The sequence below is a fragment of the Adelges cooleyi genome, unplaced genomic scaffold, assembly GCF_023614345.1.
Source record: "Adelges cooleyi isolate 19-005CV unplaced genomic scaffold, UGA_ACOO_1.1 ACOO_flye_CR_arks_rails_tigmint_CR_PRNA_1, whole genome shotgun sequence".
Lineage (NCBI taxonomy): Eukaryota > Metazoa > Arthropoda > Insecta > Hemiptera > Adelgidae > Adelges > Adelges cooleyi.
Genome location: NW_026095751.1, coordinates 1,899,570 through 1,919,221, shown reverse-complemented (window position 1 = coordinate 1,919,221; position 19,652 = coordinate 1,899,570). Strand labels below are relative to the sequence as shown.

At 29.5% G+C, this 19,652-nt stretch overlaps 1 protein-coding gene across 4 annotated transcripts; it reads left to right on the top strand.

Annotated features, from left to right (window-relative positions):
• The first annotated feature begins 1,813 nt into the window (after positions 1–1,813).
• On the top strand, positions 1,814–14,469 carry LOC126833534 (uncharacterized). Of its 4 annotated transcripts, none has more exons than XM_050564961.1 (7): positions 1,814–2,023; positions 12,224–12,427; positions 12,543–12,723; positions 12,792–12,850; positions 13,132–13,288; positions 13,371–13,441; positions 14,181–14,465. In XM_050564961.1, exons 1-7 carry the CDS (start codon positions 1,967–1,969, stop codon positions 14,442–14,444), a joined length of 993 nt encoding a protein of 330 aa, XP_050420918.1. In that variant the 5' UTR covers positions 1,814–1,966; the 3' UTR covers positions 14,445–14,465. The 4 variants fall into 4 exon arrangements, with proteins under 4 accessions (XP_050420918.1, XP_050420909.1, XP_050420901.1 ...); XM_050564952.1 differs by lacking the exons at positions 12,224–12,427; positions 12,543–12,723; positions 12,792–12,850; positions 13,132–13,288; positions 13,371–13,441 and adding exons at positions 2,802–3,005; positions 3,121–3,301; positions 3,370–3,428; positions 3,764–3,920; positions 4,001–4,071 and having other exon boundaries at positions 1,816–2,023; positions 14,181–14,459; XM_050564944.1 differs by lacking the exons at positions 12,224–12,427; positions 12,543–12,723; positions 12,792–12,850; ... (1 more) ...; positions 13,371–13,441; positions 14,181–14,465 and adding exons at positions 2,802–3,005; positions 3,121–3,301; positions 3,370–3,428; ... (1 more) ...; positions 4,001–4,071; positions 4,764–5,171 and having other exon boundaries at positions 1,821–2,023.
• Positions 14,470–19,652: the final 5,183 nt, after the last annotated feature.

Below are 19,652 nucleotides of genomic sequence, written 5' to 3'. Positions count from 1 at the left end.
GAGGTGCACAGAGTTGTACATGTCAGTCGAAAAAAACATATTAACACACCTGTGACTACAAATCCTAAAATAGTATACCTGTTTCGAGAACGCTGTAAACTTATGATGTATTACTAGCACAACTTTCGATTTTCTAAGCTATTATAACAAGAACTCACGCAAAAAAACACCATATTCAAACGAAATAATATCACAAGTTAAAAATTATTTAAAACCGCTAATTTAAAAAAAGGAATAGAATTTAGGTATAGTAAACATTATGTCGATTTGATGTCGGATTGGCAATTGTACAATCACCTATAATAATAATAAGTAAATAAACCCTAATAAGTTGGGTTTTAATTAATGATTTGCACAAAAAAACTTCTCTTTTAAATGGTCATTTCAATATTTTTAAAGTTTATAAAAATCATATTTATTTTGTTTGTGTTTTTATTTATATTAAAATATTAATAATTTGAGGTCTATAACAAGATAAGATATTAAGAAAAAACCAAATGGAATAATATAATTGTTAACAAAAGTTATGTGCTATTGTTTCCAATTATATATTATTTCTTAAAAAATTAAAATTGGAATTTTAGCATGGATGTTTTGGGTGATAATGATCACGATTAGGCTTCGATAGGGTATTGATAGGGTCTGTCGATTTTTGTCACCATAGGCTGGCTGGGGAGGAAACAGGAAGGAGAAAGGGGAGTGAAGAGGAGATATAGAATAAATGGAAAAGACTTACTGAAAACGCATGTTCAAGGCAAAAACCCGTAGTCCTGAGCAATATCTATTTTTTTAAATTTAATATTGCTACTTTTAAATAACTTTAGTAAAACGTACCCGTTAAAATAGTCTAATAGTATGGTCAATACTTCAATTTGTATCGTTAAACAATGTTTTTCTTCTATAAGATCAGTCTTATTATTTTAGAATTTATTACGTTATTGATTTTCCAGATATTAAATGTAAGATAATACTGATTATGAAATAAAAATAAATGGATTCAGCTGTTCTTAACCAACTTTCTGATTTAAAATTTTTCAATTCAACATATTTTTTTTTAAAGTCCTTATAAACACTCTTATTATAACATAATATACCTTATAAGTTTTAAAATAGTGAGTGAGTACCAATAAAAGGTTTAGTTATGCAAAAATGATTTAATTTAATAGTTATTAATTAAAAAAACAACCATGGTCTGATCTTTGCGTGACACAAACTCTCATTTTATTCCCCAGAACAAAACGCAAGTGAGTTTTGTTATCAATTTAAGGTGTAATGTAATTGAGCCACAAATTATTGCTCCATATTTTTATGAACGGAATCTCAATGATAAGAAATAACTATTTTAAAAAAATAAAATGCCAACGTTTGTTTATAAAGTGCTGGCGTACATTGAACTAAATCAACTTTAAAATTAAGCATGTTTTTTGGAAAAATTATGGAATTAATAAATTGTTTTTCCTAAAAGTTGCAGAAAATTTGACTTTATATGTTTTTAACCATAGTGTTTGGAATTAAAATTAGACTCAAAGTAGAAGTATATTAAGTATACTGTATAGTTAAAATATACTAATTGTTAGATTGGTTTTATATTTATTATAATATAAAAATATTTTCAATGACAAAAAATACTGCGAATACATGAAAACAACATTATGCATATAGTTGGGACCGACAAAACATTTGTATAAATAAGAACAATCAGTAAAATATTACAATGACCGAAAACCAGAATAAAAAAATACAATAATTAAAAAAAAATATAATATACCATTTTGTATGTCTCTACGACATCCACCTTACCAGTGACTGTACACCGTGTGTAAATAATCAAGCAGCAAACACATAACGTTTATAGAATTTCGTCACTCACAAAGTATTTCTGTTAGTTCGTTATTTTGACATCAGCGGCAATAGTTGTTCTATTCTACACGTACTTCATTGGATTTCAATTATTTTAAAAACTATTATGCATTTTAAAAGTGTTGTTATTTTCTACGCGGTGTATTTCTTTACATCAGTATGGGTAAGATACTTATTAATCTAAAATAATATTTCCTTGAATAAAGATAATTATGTACTTGAACAAGGTGACTTATGTAATTTAGTCCTATAACTTATACGTTAAACTATTATGGCCTTAAGCTTTTAAAAGGTAACGCATAATATATTTTATTAACTTAAAAAAAAAAAAATGCTAAAAATGTTGACTGGTACGTGGTCTGATTTTAAGGAGTTTTGTAGAGGTAATATTTAAGAAAAAAGAGGTTTTATTAAATTTCGACCATGTCGATTAAATTATCAGTTAGTTTGTATATGACTCAAGGTATTATTTTTAGTTTAAACAATTTTTTCTATGAGTAAAAGCCATTTTGGTTTATTTTAGACCAAAATTCCATAAAAAAATTCGACTACATAGAACGGTCCAATCTTAATTGTGTTAAGAGATTTACATTTTTTGGCTGTTTTACTATGTTTTATAAGAAGTAGATTTTTATTTAAAAATTTCTGTTTCTTGTAATTAAATAAATAAATATGTACTTTTTTCAATATTAAAACCCAATTTTTTTACAAAAAAAAGGTTAACAATTAAAAATCGGGTTTCTATGTTAATTATTTAGGTTGCCTGAGAACTTCTTAGATCTTAAAAAAGATACATTTTTGATAAATTTATAATATTGTAATTCTTAGTAAACATTAGTAAAACTATAATATTGAAATCGTTTTACCATAAAATGAGTGTCTTACATTTGATATATCACCCGGTACTATTATTTAACTATAAACCATTTTACTTAACTTAGAGCACCGGACTAAATAAGGAGCAAATAGAAAAATGTATTTTACTATACAAATACCCGTTTAATATCCCACACAGTAAGAAGGAGGATTTTGGAATTAAATATCCGAATATTGATTTTGAATGGAAATTTAACCAGCCACGTCATTTCAATATTAAGAATTTAGTTTTGTCATTAGCGTATGAAGGAACAAAAGACAACTTTGAGGTATTTGATCTTATAGAACTAGTTTAACATTAAAACATTTCAACTATTAACAAATATCAAAATATCACAAATACATTATTGCGAAATATTCGTGTATGTTTATAATTTTACTTAGAATCCAATGCTGACGTCCTTTGAAGTAGATTATTACGTCAAAAAGTTTTATGAATATACCATAAACTTAAAACACCCTGGATGGCTTCCTTTTGCAAAAATAGAAGATTTTTTAAGATCCATAAACATAGAAGAAGAACAATTAGATAAGGCCATGGGAATTATCCCTTGGTCTGAAAGAGGTATTATTAAATTAAGGTCGAGGTAATGGTTTACATCAAACTAACGAACTACATTTATTAAATTTTAGGTTTGGGTTTTGAATCCGCAGTGGAATTCTTGTCGGTCATGATAGATATTCTACCGGAAGTAAGCAAATATTCATGCAACGAATAATAGTATTTTTAGGAACATCAAATGGAAACCGTATAAAATAAAAATCATTGTATAACAATTAGGAAAACTCGGGTAGGATTTAAAAAAAAAATAAAAAAACAAGGTCCTACTATTTGCAATTTTTGAAAATTGACCATATAAATTTTTATGGATAAATTGAATTTGAAAATGTTGTTTTAACAGTTAGAGAATCATTACTAAATTGCGATTATTAAATCGCTAAAAATTATACAGCCGCATACAATTTTACATGGGTAGACATTTTTTTTACAGCTTACTTATATTTATCCTTTTTGGTTACTTTTTAGGGCAATGGTCTAAGCCAAAGTCAAATAGAAGAGTTCATGGATTTGTATACATCACATATAATTGAAGAAACCGGTAGCATTGATCCTTTGGAAGTTAAAAAAATTTTCAATGGGTTTGGTATGTTTATGCCGCGAGAAGAGCAATTTGATTTTTACCGTAAGAATAAAGAATAAACATACTCACGTTAGATATACTTAGAGTTCTTATATAATATATTATAATTGAAACTTGCACAGGGCCCGCTGCAATAGAGTTGATGGAGTTGATGATCGTTACTGCAGAACGTTCTAGGACAGTTCACAAAAATGTAATATAAATTATTTTTACCAGGGTGCTATGCAAAGTTTGCTGTACATTGTTTAGTTGATATAGCGGATAATATAATTATATGGGACGCATTCTACCAGCAAAGCTTAACATATTAAAAACTAATTTTTTTGAGAATAATATAATATAAAAAAGCCAAAGTTATCCAAACACAGCGCGATAGACTGTTATTTTATTTAGGAAAAGTACTAGGATCCTATGCGTCAAAAGTGTAAGTATATTATTTATAAAGATAGGGTAGGCCGTTAAGGTCTTACGACTTTTTCGTTCTTTCATTTTTTTGTGTACACTTGTTGTTTTAGTGTGAATTTTACTTAGTTATTTAACGAGTAGTTAACGAGTAGTGTACAAGGAGACAAGCTTAACAATTTTTCGTGGTCAAATTATAAAAGCATCTTGCTTAAATATGCAATACTTATTAATTGTACGGTTATACGGATCGGTAATGCTAAAGCATATCCATTTAAAATTCCTTTGCTGTCAAGCATTACTCCTCACGGGAAAAATAAATAGTCGATCCAACTAATTTTTTAGTTACCTATACCAACTAGAAACTTATTGTGTCGCTTTTTAACCATCCTTTTTTATTGGACCAACTATGTATTTTTTCTGTGCCTATTATTTAATTGTTCGTTACACGCTATACATAGTTTTACTTTGTCTTTTTTTTAGGAGATTGTGTTGAGTACACAAGAGGTCAGATTATTGGTAGCTGGTTTTAAAAGATATGACACGGACCATGACGGTCTGCTCTATGAGAGCCAAGCAAAAAGGTTTCTGGAAGATTTACTCACTAACAATCCGCAATCTTCAAGAACAAACTATTGTGGAGAAATTTGCGAGAAACTTCGATCAATGGTTGATTTTTTTTCAAAAAAAATGAACATTGCGGAAATCTTATTTTTCTACATAACAAATAATACAACTGTTGAATAATCATTAACATATTATTCGAATTATTGAAATGTTTAAATGTATTTATTAATTATAATATTTGAAATATTTTAATGTCTTATACCTCTACAATAATAATATAATTATATGATTTTTTTTTTGTCACAATATGCAAGAATAAGTATTACGATGATGATTAAATAGTTCAGTACCAAAATACTTTTGTTTTTATTTTATTAAATACCTATTATAATTTTTATGAACAATTTTTTTTTTTCGAAATTAGTTTTTTTCACGCAAAGTGGTCTTAGACGGCGTACTATTATCAGAGTTCCTTAAGCACTTAGTTAACTTTCTTCCGGAACATTACAACTGTGTTTTTTTTAACATATTTTTTTATAAATTTATAATACCAAATTTATTGAAACCGCTTATGACGATTTTGAATTTTTTTGTATTTTTCCATAATTTTGAATTTTTTACTTATTTCCTTTACTTTTTTTTTATGTATTAAATTACAATAAAGAGAGCTTTTTAATGATTTACTGTTACAACTTTTAGTAAGTTATATAAAAAAAAATGTAGGTACTACATTTCACAATTTGCCTATAATATATATTTTGTCCCAAGAGGTATACATTTGTATTTGTGTATCGTCAGCCGTAGCAGCTGAATCACAAAAAAAAAATACTCGCATCATAATATACTTTAACAACTATCAACTAAGGCCACCGTTTGTTCGACTGTTTATGACAAATTTCAATATTTTACATATTTATCGTTACTTTCAGTAGTTAGCATAAAAAACAATCAAAATATCAATTGCTAAAGATTGCTCGTTATTTTCGGAAAAATATTCTTAATTTAAAAAGAAAATCAAGCGTATAAGTTTACATTTAAGTTTTACAAAAGTCCACCTTTTTTAGACCCCCAGAAAAAGTACTAAACGTTTTCAGCCGTTATTTGGCTGCATTCGTTTGCTTTGACAAACTTTTGCTCATCAATAATGAAAACAAAATAATATATCGTTGTAAAACACACACCTTACAATAATATACAAGTACCTTCAAACTTGCTACTAAAACCTGTAGTTTTTGTAGTTTTGTTAATTGGAGACACTTCAGTTTGTGTAAAAAAATGTTTTCAGAAAAAATAAGCGTATAATTATTAATGTATCACCCTGTATATATATATATATATATATTTATATATATAAAACAGGCTTTTGCGAGATTCCGTTGATCAGTGGACTTATTGGTTCGTCTTGACCTAAAATGAGACCCCTAATTTTTTTAACATGGATATGTCATTGAGCTGGGGGTCAATTGGAAAATCTGTGCGAACGCTGAACGTTACCGACTATATATATATATGTATAAGATTATGTATATAGATATCGCGTTTTCAATTGTGATTTTGTGTTAATTTAGTTCAGCTAACGTGTGGGAACAACTGACGGTGGATTTTTATTCAAATAATTGGTGATCAATTGCATTTCACTGAATTCTTGCCTAAGCGTTTACTCGAAAACATAACTATTTTACTTTAGAAAAACACTTGTGTGATTCGTTGTGCGTTTAAATTTTGCACTGTTTACATAAATGAAATACAGTGCTCGTTTGTGTTAAAAATATTATACAAAGCCAAAAGACAGTGTCTATTTTTTAGATACCCATGTTTAACTTGCATTTTGATAACGGTGTCCGACAAATACTCATGGTCTTTAGAATTTCAAGGCCAACATGACTTGTTGACGATTTTTTTAAAGTTATGAGAAAACCACCTATGTGAATCATTTTTTTTTTACCATACAATAATATTTCAAGGTCATTGTGATTTTTCCGACCTTGGGTAACAGGATTTAGGGAGGGGTGATTTTGGAATCTCTTATAGCAACCTGTATATTAATTTAGTTATGCTTGTTAAGCTATTTTTTTGGTAAAAGAGAATTTGACTGAACTTGAGTAGTAACAAAAAGGGGCTTTACCACCCATTTTATACAAATTTTAGTATAACCTTATATATTGTTTTAATATAGAAATTTCTTTAACAACATTGAGTGTTTTACTAATTAAGAAGTGGGAAAATAAATTATGTATTTATTTAAAAACATGTTTCAATTAAACTATAGTCGTTTTAATACAATAAATTGTAGGACAATTTAAACAGTATAATAATGGACGATTATAATAACAAATATTACAAAAATAGTGTCCTAGTTATTGAACTAATAATTACACATCACAGTTTAACCTTTAAATTAAGATTTCGTAAAAAATTGCCTATTCTTTACTCCTTAAAAATGGGCGGTGCGACGCCCTTTTAATATTAGCGGGCCGGGGCCATCTGGAGGTAATGCCAATTTGGTTGCAGATACAGGAACATCAAGGAGCACGAAACCAAAAGTGACATTCCTCGGTTGTGGAAAAACATGTATTTCTCTAAATGGAAATTTGGCTAAAGCCTCTGGAGCGTGTGCTCAAAGAAGAGTTCAAAGAATTATAGATGGCTTACCTATAGGCACTCAAGATAATACCCAACGTCAGACAATGAGTACAACCCTGGTAAATAATGTATTAAACTCTGTTGATAATGATATCTCCATTAATCAAATAATCCAAGAGGCGACAAATTTTGAGACGGAATTTATTAGATTCATTCAACTACCACCTCAGATCGAGACAGTAGAATTTGTCGACTCTTTAGTCTCAAAATTTGTTTGCTTTCTGTTTGAGGCCAATAGTCATCTCCCCGGCCCTGTACATCCGGCTGTAGCGTACTACAGGAAAAGGAAAAAAGGATTAGCTGCTAGCAACGACCGGGGATATAAAAATACGACAAATTCACAGAGATTGTCAAAACGGAGGAAAAAAGTGATCAGCAATCAACATAAATACGATTTGGCACAATGGCAATACGCAAATCAACGGCGTAAAGTAGCACAGCACGTGTTGAACTCCACTAAAACAGCTACGAAAACACCAAATCATAAAACTCTAGATGTATATCAACAGCAGTGAGTTAGAAGACTTTGACATCAAGCTATGCGATGTAGAGTTAGCAATCAAGAAGATATCCATCGATACATCTCCAGGGCCTGATGGAGTTGTACTCAAAACCATCCGAAAGGCTAAATGTGCACCTGCAAATTTGGCCATTGCTAAGATAATGTTAGCATGGGACTTTGTCCCATCAAAGTTGCGAACTGGCCGAACCATATTAATTTTTAAAGGTAAAGGCACAGAAACTGACTTAAAAAACTGAAGACCAATTAATATGTTCAGCGTCATTCGTCGCATAATTGAACGATGTCTTGACCAGGCAATAAGAGAAACGATCCACTTCAGCCAACTACAAAGAGGATTTATTAATGGAATATCCGGTGTTCACATAAACGCATCGATTGTGGACGGATGTTTTCGTTCAGCCATAGAAAAAAAGAGTGACATACGCATTGTAATGCTTGTTTTATCAAAAGCGTTTGATAGGGTTGGTCATGATCACATAAGAAATACATTTAACTCTCTGCCACTACCTACGAATTTAACCAAACTGGTGACATCATTGGCCACGACAAATTCAACAAAGTTGGAAATATATAAAATGAGGTCCAACCAAATTAAATCACATTGTTGTGTCGCACAAGGGTCCCAACTATCATCGACTATTTTCAACGCATGTCGAGACTATGCGGTCAAACAAATATCAGATACCGACATATCAAACACCTATGGCCAGTACAGTAACACCTACACCAGTATATTATACCGGACGAAAGCTAAGAGGCCTTGGTATCCTTACAGTGCAATGGCAAGCTTCACTTCAACATTAAAACATTTGACAAACGCTCAGTCGTATTAACGATGCTCACTTAAAGTCGGCGAGAGATATCGATGAAGAAATTAACAAACAATTGGGTCTCAAACAATGTAGGATTAACCAGTAGTGAACGGACTAACTCAAAAAAAAATGTCCATGAACATTAGCCAATAGGGCAACGGGTGGACGAAGTCCAGGGAATAGCCACTGCAGAAATCCAATCTGCGGTGAGAAGCAACTAATGGAAACACTCCCTCACATTCGTGGATCCTGTCCCAGGTCTGAACTGTTACGCAACTCGGCTCACCACAAAGTTCGAACAATGATCGCGGATCTGTTTAGAAAACGCCACCCGGAAGTGTACGAAGAGATTCATTGTGTAGCGGAATCAGAAGCAGGAAACCAAAACAGAGTAAGTACTAACAAAAGGTTTAGTAATATGAAAATTATTTAATTAAATAGTTATTAATTAAATACAACATTCATGGTCTGATCTTTTAATGTTTGCGTGACACAAACTCTCGTTTTATTTCCCAGAACAAAACGAAAGTGAGTTTTGTTATCAATTTAAGATGTAATGTAACTGAGTCACAAACTATTAGTCCATATGTTTATGAACGGAATCTCAATGATAAGAAATAACTATTTAAAACAAATAAAATGCCAACGTTGTTGAAAAATTTACCGTTACAGAAATATCATGAGTGGGAAACCAGAAAACAAAAATAAGTTCTACGAATCGCCTGTCGGAACTACCGGCTTAAATTAAGCTGATAATTACTAAACGTTTACTAAAAATAAATAATAAGATTACTAAACTTAACTGTGATGAATGTTTTTGGAGATTCTTTATAACGCAGCTTACAAATATCTAAAGTCTTTAGGAAACAACTCCGTCAATTGAGCAGTCAATTTTATTGTATTGTTTTATTAATAAAGTAGTTTATATAAAAAAAATATTAAACAAATTACATGTACAGATCAACATTTTTTTATGTATTGAATATATTGAACATAACAAAGTGACATACTAGCTCATTAAACAAATATATACATTTTTTCATAAATTTAATTTTGTTTATAAAGTGCTGGCGTACATTCAACTAAATCAACTTTAAAATTAAGCATGTTTTTTGGAAAAATTATGGAATTAATAAATCTTTTTTCCTAAAAGTTGCAGAAAATTTGACTTTATATGTTTTAACCGTAGTGATTGGAACTAAAATTAGACTCAAAGTAGAAGTATACAAAGTTCACTGTATAGTTAAAATATACTACATGTTAGATTGGTTTTATATTTATTCTAATATTAAAATAATTTTCAATGACAAAAAATACTGCGAATACAAGAAAACAACAATTTTCATATAATTATATGCATATAGTAGAAATCGACTTAATTAGACCAAAAAACACTCGTGTTTCAGTGAATCATTTTCGCATTCAAAACATATGAACAAATAAGAACAATCCCATCGACAACAACAGCAGGCAACGCAAACACAATTTAGTTTTACCAGTAAGCGAATAGGTTTTCAATTCAAACTTACGTGTCGATAAAATATCTGTTTGACACATTTTTGAGCGTGGAATAATATACCGTTGGTTTATAAATCACATTTTAAAAACGGTTAACGTCGTGTAGGTAAATTATTCAATATATAATCTGCTCAAAATAAGTTTTGAAAACTATTACTGAACCTCAAGTCTATATTGCGTACAAAAATGGGTTTAAGTACTCGAAAGCCTAAAATATAGGTTAGATGCATCATCAAATATTTTCTATACAAATCTATAAAAATAACTAGGGGGCCCATACTCCATGCTTAAGACCCCCAGTCTCTAGAATGGCTTTCATAAAACCCAAAGGCTTCATATAAAAATGTACCGTATTTTCAATAACCAGAAAGAAAATAGGGGTTGCTGGTTAGTGTTAACCGATCGACGGTTACCAATGTAGGATTTAATCATTCACCTAAACGGAAAATCATGAGTAAAAATTTACAGTGTGTGGAATTAAAATAAAAAAACTTATTTAATTTAAAAGCTATTTTATTATACTATTTTAGCTTGAGAGTTGATAGTTATTTTCTCTTACAATATAATACTTTTTTATTATATTTAATCCCGTGATAACTATTTAGTTTCTAAATCGCTTATTTAAAAAAAACATATTTATATACAATATATATATAGATTTAGCTGATCAATCAGATATCGTACCACAATTTAATATAAAGTTTAAAACGATATGATCAATTTCCTAAAATGTATTATCTACTCCCAACATACTGTTTTGGCTACCTACTAATTGTTATTCAGTAAAATATTACAATAACCGAAAACCAGAATAAAAAAATACAATAATACACAAACTATACAATATACAATTTTGTGTAAACAATCAAATAGCAAACACATAAGTTTATAGAATTTCGTCACTAACAAAGTTTTTCTGTTAGTTCGTTATTTTAACTTCAGCGGCAATAGTCGTTCTATTCTACACGTACTTCATTGGAATTCAATTATTTTAAAAACTGTTATGCATTTTAAAAGTGTTGTTATTTTCTACGCGGTGTATTTCTTTACATCAGTATGGGTAAGATACTAATTACTCTAAAATAATATTTCCTAAAATAAATATAATTATATACTTGAACAAGGTGACTTATGTAATTTAGTCCTAAAACTTATACGTTAAACTATTATGACCTTAAACATTTAAAAGGTAACGCATATTATATTTTATCCTTTTTTTTTTTTAAAAAAATTACTACAAATATTGACTGGTCGAAAACTAGTTTTGAAAAATTAGTTCTTAAAGGGATTCCATGCGGTCTGCTTTTAAGGAGTTTTGTAGGTAATATTTAAGAAAAAAGAGGTTTTATTAAATTTCGACCATGTCGATTAATATATCAGTTAGTTTGTATATGACTCAAGGTATTATTTTTAGTTTAAACAATTTTTTCTATGAGTAAAAGCCATTTTGGTTTATTTTAGACCAAAATTCCATAAAAAAATTCGACTACATAGAACGGTCCAATCTTAATTGTGTTAAGAGATTTACATTTTTTGGCTGTTTTACTATGTTATATAAGAAGTAGATTTTTATTTAAAAATTTCTGTTTCTTGTAATTAATAAAATTAAATATGTACTTTTTTCAATATTAAAACCCAATTTTTTTACATAAAAAAGGTTAACAATTAAAAATCGGGTTTCTATATTAATTATTTAGGTTGCCTGAGAACTTCTTAGATCTTAAAAAAGATACATTTTTGATAAATTTATAATATTGTAATTCTTCGTAAACATTAGTAAAACTATAATATTGAAATCGTTTTACCATAAAATGAGTGTCTTACATTTGATATATCACCCGGTACTAGTATTTAACTATAAACCATTTTACTTAACTTAGAGCACCGGACTAAATAAGGAGCAAATAGAAAAATGTATTTTACTATACCAATATCCGATTAATATCCCACACAGTATGAAGGAGGATTTTGGAATTAAATACCCGAATATTGATTTTGAATGGAAATTTAACCAGCCACGTCATTTCAATATTAAGAATTTAGTTTTGGCGTTAGCGTATGAAGGAACAAAAGACAACTTTGAGGTATTTGATCTTATAGAACTAGTTTAACATTAAAACATTTCAACTATTAACAAATATAAAAATATCACAGATACATGTTTGCGAAATATTCGTGTATGTTTAATATTTTACTTAGAATCGAATGCTGACGTCCTTTGAAGTAGATTATTACGTCAAAAAGTTCACTAAACGCTCCGAAGATTTAAAACAACTTGGATGGATTCTTTCTAAAGATATAAGAGATTTTTTTATATCCATAAACATCGAAGGAGAACAATATAAACAGGCCATGAGATTAATCCCTTGGACTGAAATTGGTAATATTAAATTAAGGTCGAGGTAGTGGTTTACATCAATAAAACAAACTACTTTTATTAAATTTTAGGTCCGGGTTTTGAATCCGCAGTGGAATTCTTGTCGGTCATGATAGATATTCTACCTGAAGTAAGCAAATATTCATGCAACGAATATTATCATTTTTAGGAACATCAAATGGAAACCGTATAAAAGAAGATTAAACGAAAAATCATTGTATAACGATTAGGAAAACTCGGATAGGATTTAAAAAAAAAATAAAAGAACAAGATCTTACTATTTGTAATTTTTGAAAATTGCTAAATAGTAATTATTAAAACGCTAAAAATTATACAATTGCATATAATAGAACACGCGTAGACATTTTTTTTACAGCTTACTTATATTTATCCTTTTTGCTTATTTTTTAGGGCAATGGTCTAAACGAAAATCAAATAAAAGAGTTCATGGACTTGTATACATCACATATAGCTGAAGCAACCGGTAGCATTGATCCTTTGGAAGTTAAAAAAATTTTTAATGGGTTTGGTATGTTTATGCCACAAAATGAGCAATTTGATTCTTACCGTAAGAATAAAGTATAAATATAATCACGTTAGATATACTCTGAGGTCATATATATATTATATTATAAATTAAACTTGCACAGGACCCGCTGCAAAAGAGTTGATGGAGTTAATGATCGTTACGGCAGAACGTTCTACTATAGTTCACGAAAATGTAATATAAATTATTTTTACCAGGGTGCTATGTAAAGTTTGGTGTACATTGTTTAGTTGATGTAGTGAATAATACAATTATATGAGACGCATATTGCCAGTAAAGCTTAACATATTAAAAGCTACATTTTTTTAGAATATTATAATATAAAAAAGCCAAAGTTGTTCAACCACACCGCGCTAGAATGTTATTTTATATAGGAAAGATACTAGGATCCTATACGTAAAAAGTGTAAATATATTATTTATAAAGAAAGAGACAATGGTCGCGGTGGCCGTTAAGGTCTTATTACTTTTTCATTCTTTCATTTCTTTCATTCCTTGTGTAAACTCGTTGTTTAAGTGTGAATTTTACTTAGTTGTTTTACGAGTAGTTAACGAGGGGTGTACAAGGATCGACAAGCTTAAGAATTTTTACAAGTTTTGTGGTCAAAATATAAAAGCATCTTACTTAAATATGCAATACATAATAATTGTACCTCTTAAAAAAATAATCGTAACGGTTATACGGATCAGTAATGCTAAAGCATATCCATTTAAAATCCATTTGCTGTCATGCATTACTCCCCTGGGGAAAAATAAAAAATTGGTCCAACTTTTTTTTTAGTTATACCAACTAGAAATTTATTGTGTCGCTATTTAACAATTTTTTTAGTTGAACTAATTATATATTTTTTCAATGCCTATTATTTAATTGTTCGTTACACGCTTTACATAGTTTTACTTTGTCTTTTTTTTAGGAGATTGTGTTGAGTACACAAGAGGTCAGATTATTGGTAGCTGGTTTTAAAAGATATGACACGGACCATGACGGTCTGCTTTATGAGAGCCAAGCAAAAAGGTTTCTGGAAGATTCACTCACTAACAATCCGCAATCTTCAAGAACGATTGATTGTGGAAAAATTTTGGAGACATTCCTATCATTATTTGATTTTTCTTCAAAAAAAATGAACATTGCAGAATTCTTATTTTTCTACATATCAAATAAAACAACTGTTGAATAAGCATTAACATATTATTCGAATTATTGAAATGTTTAAATTTATTTATTAATTATAATATTTGAAATATTGCGTTTTAATGTCTTATAACCCTACAATACAAATAAAATTATATGATTTTTTTTTTGTCTCAGAATATGTAAGAATAAGTATTACAATGATAATTAAACAATTCAGTACCTAAATGTAATTGTTTTAATTTATTAAATACCTAATATAAGTTTTATAACACTATTTTTTTTCGAAATTTCGTTTTTTTCACGCAAAGTGGTCTTAGACGGCGTACTAATATCTGAGTTTGTTTTAACATATTTTTTTTTAATTTATAATACCACATCTACTTGTGTCAATTTACTGCTGTTGACTACTAGCTTGACGAGACATGAAAATGCTTTTTCGTGGTTGCAGACTCGGCTGAAAAATGATTTTTTTTTCCGTTCACCCTCTGAATATAACATAATAACATAATAGTATAGTTTACTGTAATAGTGTTATAGGCCATTATTTTAATATGGTTTGTGTGTTTTAATTGGCAAACCATCATCTTTTACAATAATTATAAGGAGAATATCGCTCAAAACAGTTTTAGTCAAATGGTGTTTGTTTTTGTAATATTATTTTTTTTATATATCTGGAACAATCTAATCGAGTAGAACGATTTTTTCTAACGCGTACTGAAATTTTTTGTTAGAGGCCCAAATTTGGGTTTCCAACTGATATTGTATCATGCCTTATTTTTTACTTTTATTTTACGTTGGAAAAAATGCGTAAGTATAATATTATAATAGCAACAATATGGCGTGTAAACAACACATAGTTGGTGATATTTTTTGAGTTTTATTTACCTTAAATTCGTATCGATGACATATGAGTAATAGAACGCATGAAAAAAAACTTTACACTAGTCTATGTACCCAGAGTTTTCGTGCTATTAAATGCAATAATATATTAAAGTCTTAGATGTATTTTGTATAAAAATTTTTTTTCATCGATTTAAGCATCATTTTTCATGGTTTCGTACCGATGTCACATACACAATATGAGTCCACACATAACACTTCTATAAATCAATACACAATCACAACTCGTTATTAAAAACGATTTTACAAAATTTGAATATGCACGTAGTAACTGAAATATAATTTAGAATCATCTTGGTTTTTAATTAAAAATAATATAAAGGGTTAATTATTGTACTCTAAATTGTTTTAAATTGAATTTAAGATAATTCAATACCAACGGGGTTGTCTAGGCAGAATACTTTTATCCAAAACTCTCGCTTCCTCTCAAGATTCATATATATACAGGGTGGTCCACTTACCGTTAACCACTTAATATCTCACTAGGTTTAATTAATAATTTAATTTTTTTTTTCCAAAATGTTTTAATATAATGTGATTTTAATTTTCCACAAATTTTGAAGTTCCTACCCTCCTTTCAAATCAGTTATTTTTTTATCAACTTTTGATTTTCAGATGGCAACACCGTTATTTTTTTTATTAAAATTATTGAGGGCTATTGTATATTTAAACATGTATACTTGAATTTTTCGTTTTGGATGAGTAGTTAATTAACTACATACATTTTAATATTATGGGTCAGCGGTGTCCGTGGTAACCGTTTGGCGCGCAGCTGATCGACTCTTGTGTAGGTACTATTATGAGTTACAATGTTGACTGTTAGAAAATTTGTAGAAGTAATTTTTTATCCACTGGGCATTCCGTCATAAGTTCTCACGTAATAAAGTTATCATTGATAATAACCAATACCCAACAATACTGGAATGACGTACCTATAATTTTCGGTTGGTTAGGCCAATTATCCGTTGTCACTTATCGCTAATTGGTTTAATATGTAAGTATCATAAAAGTATTTAAAATTATGTGTTCAAATATACTGAATCGGTAAAAATATTGTAGATTGTCAATAATTATGTAGGTAACGACTAATTTATAGTTACACATAGTACTTTATGTTATTATTCGGGTATTTTTTTTAAACTTATTATTATTTCTTAATAAATAACTTTGTGGTCTGTAATAAGAAGTTTTGAAGTACAGATTTAATAATTATATTAAATATTATCTTATGATATAAAATAATAAAACCAGTATAGTAGGGTCGGAACATAATGGAGACGGAGAGGTCACAGGCTTATAAGAATTTTTAAATCTATCGAATTAACGCTTCGAAAGAAATCAGTAGTTATTTTTTTCAAGCCAGTCTAGTCCAAACCAAGCACAGTATAAATCAGCAAAGTTAGAAATTATTAAATTGAGGTGCAGTATTTATAAATAGGCATCAAAGCGATAATTTGAAAGTGAATTTATCCGAGAAGAATAGTACAGTAGAGTATAGGCATAATGGAATCAAAGCAACGAATTCACAGATCTACAGGAATTATTATTAATAAAAGTGATAAAATTAAATAAAATCACTTTGATACAATGGATTTTTGCAAATATTATAATATTTGAAGTATTTTTTTGTAAAACATTTTTTTACACAGGTTTACTATCCACTATATTTTTTTTTACCGTTGGTGTTAACACCTTTTGTCGTCTAACCTTGGCTTAATCAAATATACCTAAAACACATGCGATATGCTACCGTAGTTTGACTTTTGCATCTCGATGTAACCAAAAAAAAAAAAAACAGCCGATAAATATATAAAAAAATGCAATAATGTTTTGGACAAATTAGTTTTCAAGAATAATATACCATACCCTGATCTTTTATTTATTAAATAAAAATAAAAATTAGAGCCAGTAAACGTTGAAACTTTAATTTCAAATCGATCCGACTCAATACCAAGTAGATACATTTTGTGATTTGTAGAGTTGCCATTCAAAAGAATTGGTCCAGTATTAAAAAAGTTACCTCACATCATTGCATATACCAATAGCATCGCTGCTCTACAGCGAAGTTATAAAATATATCTATCAAATTTAAAAACGCTCATTGCTTTGTTTTCTACTCATTTTAAAAATATTTATTATTGTGGTGACACCAAAAGTTCGTGGTAAATTTTTAACAAATCAGTGGTTTCATTTTAGGCCAATGCGATTTATAAATTATTTCAATTTATTGTTAGAAAAGTTTTTGTATATTTTCGCAAATCATGCTCAAGTAGCCACCCAGCCAATTACAAAGGTTGCTCAGTATACAGAGAAATTCAAAAACGGAAAAAATCTACACATAAAAGTAACTTTTTATATGACAATCTTAATATTAAGAATTTTAATGTACAACAAGACAACCACTCATTAAAGGATTTCCCTAATATTAACCACACATCTCCAAAACAGACATATGCTCAAACGACTTCCAATAATACTAATAATCAAATTCCTTCACCTTCTTTAGATATAAATAAAGTCATGTCATCTTTCCTTGAAGACCTTAAGTCTCTAATTAATCCCCTTATAGCTCTCCTAACAAAAGTTATCGCCAGTTTGCTCGATAAGAAAAATGACTAGTCATTCTTTTACAAACAATTCATTACTAATCCTCAAGTTTAATGCTAATGGCTTAAAAAACCACATTAATGAACTACAAACTGTCCTTCATACTAAACGCATAGACATTGCACTTATAACAGAAACTCATTTTACGGAATACTCAAATTTTTTCATCCCTGGTTATACATTATTAAAATGCAACCATCCAGACAATACTGCTCATGGAGGAGTAGCTATTTTTATTAAATCTTCTATTCCATTCCTACCTCTTCCTAATTACTCCCAAGACTATATACAATCCTGTTCCATATCCTTAAAACTTAAAAATACATCATATACTTTTGCTGCATTATACTCTCCTCCCAAACATAAGGTCACGAACATGTTATTCAACGACTATTTTAACACTTTCAAAGATAATTTTACTGTCGGTGGCGACTTCAATGCCAAACACCAAATTTGGGGCTGTCGCTCAAATAACCCCCGTGGTCTTGTTCTACATGATTTTGTATCATTAAAAAAATTAAATATTCTTGCTCCTCCTGGTCCAACATATTGGCCTTCGTCCCTTCGTAAAAATCCAGACATACTTGACATTTTTGTAGCAAAACTACCGAACAAGTTAAATTACACTATAGACAATATCCTCGAGCTCAACTCTGATCATTCATCAGTCTTACTTACCATTAATTCAACTCCTCAAACTCATCAAAGTCATCCCAAGTTATTTCAAGTAAACACAGATCGATATATGTTTCATAATCTAGTTAATCAGAAAATTAAACTAAGCACAAAACTTAAAACTACTGAGGACATAGATAAGGCTGTAAATAATCTCACTAATATCATTCAAATAGCTGCCTGGACGGCTACTGATGATATAACACTATCCCAAAACAAAACAATCGTTTTACCAGAGCAAATAAGAATATTAATATCTGACAAACGTAGAGCTAGATCTTTATTCCAACGCACTAGACTTCCGTCACATAAACATTTATATAATAAGTTAGCAAATAATCTTAAAAAAATGCTTGCTCAACACAAAACCAATTCCTATAAAAATTACTTATCTAACTTAACGGCTAAGGATGGTAGCCTATGGAGAGCTACCAAACAAGCTCTTAGATATAAAACAGCTAATCTCCCAATTAAAAAAACTGACGGCAGTCTAGCTATCACTGACTTGGAAAAAGCAGAGTTATTCAAAGAACATCTAGCTGATACTTTTAAACCTCATCCGAATATACACTCACCTGAAACGACTAGTTCTGTAATGGCATACCTAGACGCACCATTACCACTATATCTTCCAGTCAAATGCTTCACACCAAATGATGTAAAATTCACAATTGCTAGATATCCTTTCAACAAATCCCCTGGTTTTGACCTAATAACGGCTGAGGTTGCAAAATGCCTTCCAAAAAAAGCTATTATCCACTTAACCCATATATTTAATGCAGTCATTAGACTTTCGTATTTCCCTCTATTATGGAAATTCTCGACTATTATATTAGTTCCTAAGCCCAACAAACCCCCTGATCTGCCAACATCCTTCAGACCAATCAGTCTTTTACCGTTCTTTGCAAAAATTTTTGAAAAATTATTAATTAAAAGAATACTTCCCTGTCTCTCTGTCAATGAAATACTGCCTAATTCCCAATTTGGTTTTAGAGCTTCTCACTCCACTATACATCAAGTCCATAGAGTAGTAGACGCAATATCGTACTCGCTCGAAAAAAAATTATAC